This window comes from Drosophila suzukii, chromosome Y, assembly GCF_043229965.1.
Source record: "Drosophila suzukii chromosome Y, CBGP_Dsuzu_IsoJpt1.0, whole genome shotgun sequence".
Lineage (NCBI taxonomy): Eukaryota > Metazoa > Arthropoda > Insecta > Diptera > Drosophilidae > Drosophila > Drosophila suzukii.
Genome location: NC_092085.1, coordinates 3,231,797 through 3,233,346, shown reverse-complemented (window position 1 = coordinate 3,233,346; position 1,550 = coordinate 3,231,797). Strand labels below are relative to the sequence as shown.

The window sequence follows — 1,550 nt, the reverse complement described above, 5'->3', positions numbered from 1 at the left end:
TCCCACGAGCTGCGGAGAAAGGACAGGTCCACCCGGGCAGAGATCCGCCGTACCCGGGTAAGGCTGAATTAGAACAGGCGGTCGCCACTTGCCTGAGCTCACCGTTTGAGACTGAGTTGTTTGATGACTCGGGCTCCCAGCCAGAATGACTCTCGGCACGGTACGAGTGACACCTTAGTCCAGCCCGGGGTGAGATGAGTTGTGTGGGTAGGGAAGAGGTAGGTACAGAGCGTGTTTTTTTTTTTTTTTTTTTTTTTTTTATTAAATAAGCTTAAATATACAAGAATATAAGTGGTAGAAGAAGAGAAGAGGTAGAAAAAGTTCCGATCCCGCGGGACTGCCGCAAAGCTATACTTCGCGGGACGGATGGCGGTCAGGTTGCCGCTCGTCCTTATAACTCCATGCGTCGACTCCGTTCTCGACGCCTAAGATCCTTCAGGATGCCAGCGGCCATGTTGGCTATCGCGTCCCACTTGCTTTGATCTTCCAGCATGCAGCTGATCACGTTGTCCGCTGTCAGGTTACATACGGTTGTCGTTTCAGCTTCGGCTCGGTTCCTATCGTATAGGGGGCAGATGAATAGCGCGTGCTCCGCGTCTTCGATGCTTCCTGTGCCGCAGTGGTCGCAGTAGGGGTTTGGCTCGTGCTTAAACCTATGCAGGTATTCCTTAAAGCATCCGTGCCCGGAGAGCATCTGCGTGAGGTAGAAGTCTACCTGTCCGTGTCGTCTCTGCAGCCAGGGTATTAGACTGGGAATTAGCCTGTGCGTCCACCGCCCTGTGGTCGCATTGTTCCACCTCATTTGCCATCCCTCGATCGTGTTACCGCGTTGGGTCCTGCTTCCTCTGCTCCCAGTTCTTCATTCTGCCGCCAGCAGGTCTATCGGTATAGTACCGGCTACCACTAGCGCGGCTTCCTCAGATACCGTGCAGAAGCTGCTTGTGATGCGCAGTGCGCAGCGTCTGTAGACAGCTTTGCACTGGCGGCTGTATGACGCGGTCTTCATAGCCTCGGCCCATATGGGCGCGGCGTACATTATGATAGATGTCACCACTGTCGCTATAATCCTTCTGCTGTGCTGCTTTGGTCCTCGAGTATTGGCCATCATCCTTGAGATGGCTGCAGTCGATCTGGATGCTTTGGCTGCGGCATACGATAGGTGCGTCTTAAACGATAACCTGTGGTCGATCAGTACTCCAAGATACTTGATTGAGGCGCTTGTTTCTATTAGAGTTGATCCGACTCGTATTGTGGCCTTCTCCACAGTCTTCCTGCTGCTTATGAGCACTGCCTCCGTTTTGTGCTCGGCGACTGCTAACCCGTTGTCTGTGAGCCAGCACATAAGGGTGTCTATCGAGAGGCTGCATCTATCCGTGATCTCATCGAGGGTTTTCGCTACCGTTACCAGCGCTATGTCGTCCGCAAATCCCACAACTGTGCATCCTTCGGGTAGTACCTGCCTTAGGATCCCGTCGTACATGACGTTCCACAGTATCGGGCCCAGGACTGAGCCTTGATGTACTCCTCCTGTCACCAGGTACTCGTGCTCT

The 1,550-nt window shown here is 53.4% G+C and overlaps 1 protein-coding gene across 1 annotated transcript; it reads right to left on the bottom strand.

The window, feature by feature from the left end:
- Window positions 1–391: 391 nt before the first annotated feature.
- On the bottom strand, window positions 392–802 carry LOC139353695 (uncharacterized). Its single transcript, XM_070998023.1, has one exon. It carries the CDS (start codon window positions 800–802, stop codon window positions 392–394), a length of 411 nt encoding a protein of 136 aa, XP_070854124.1.
- Between the last annotated feature and the right edge of the window lie 748 nt (window positions 803–1,550).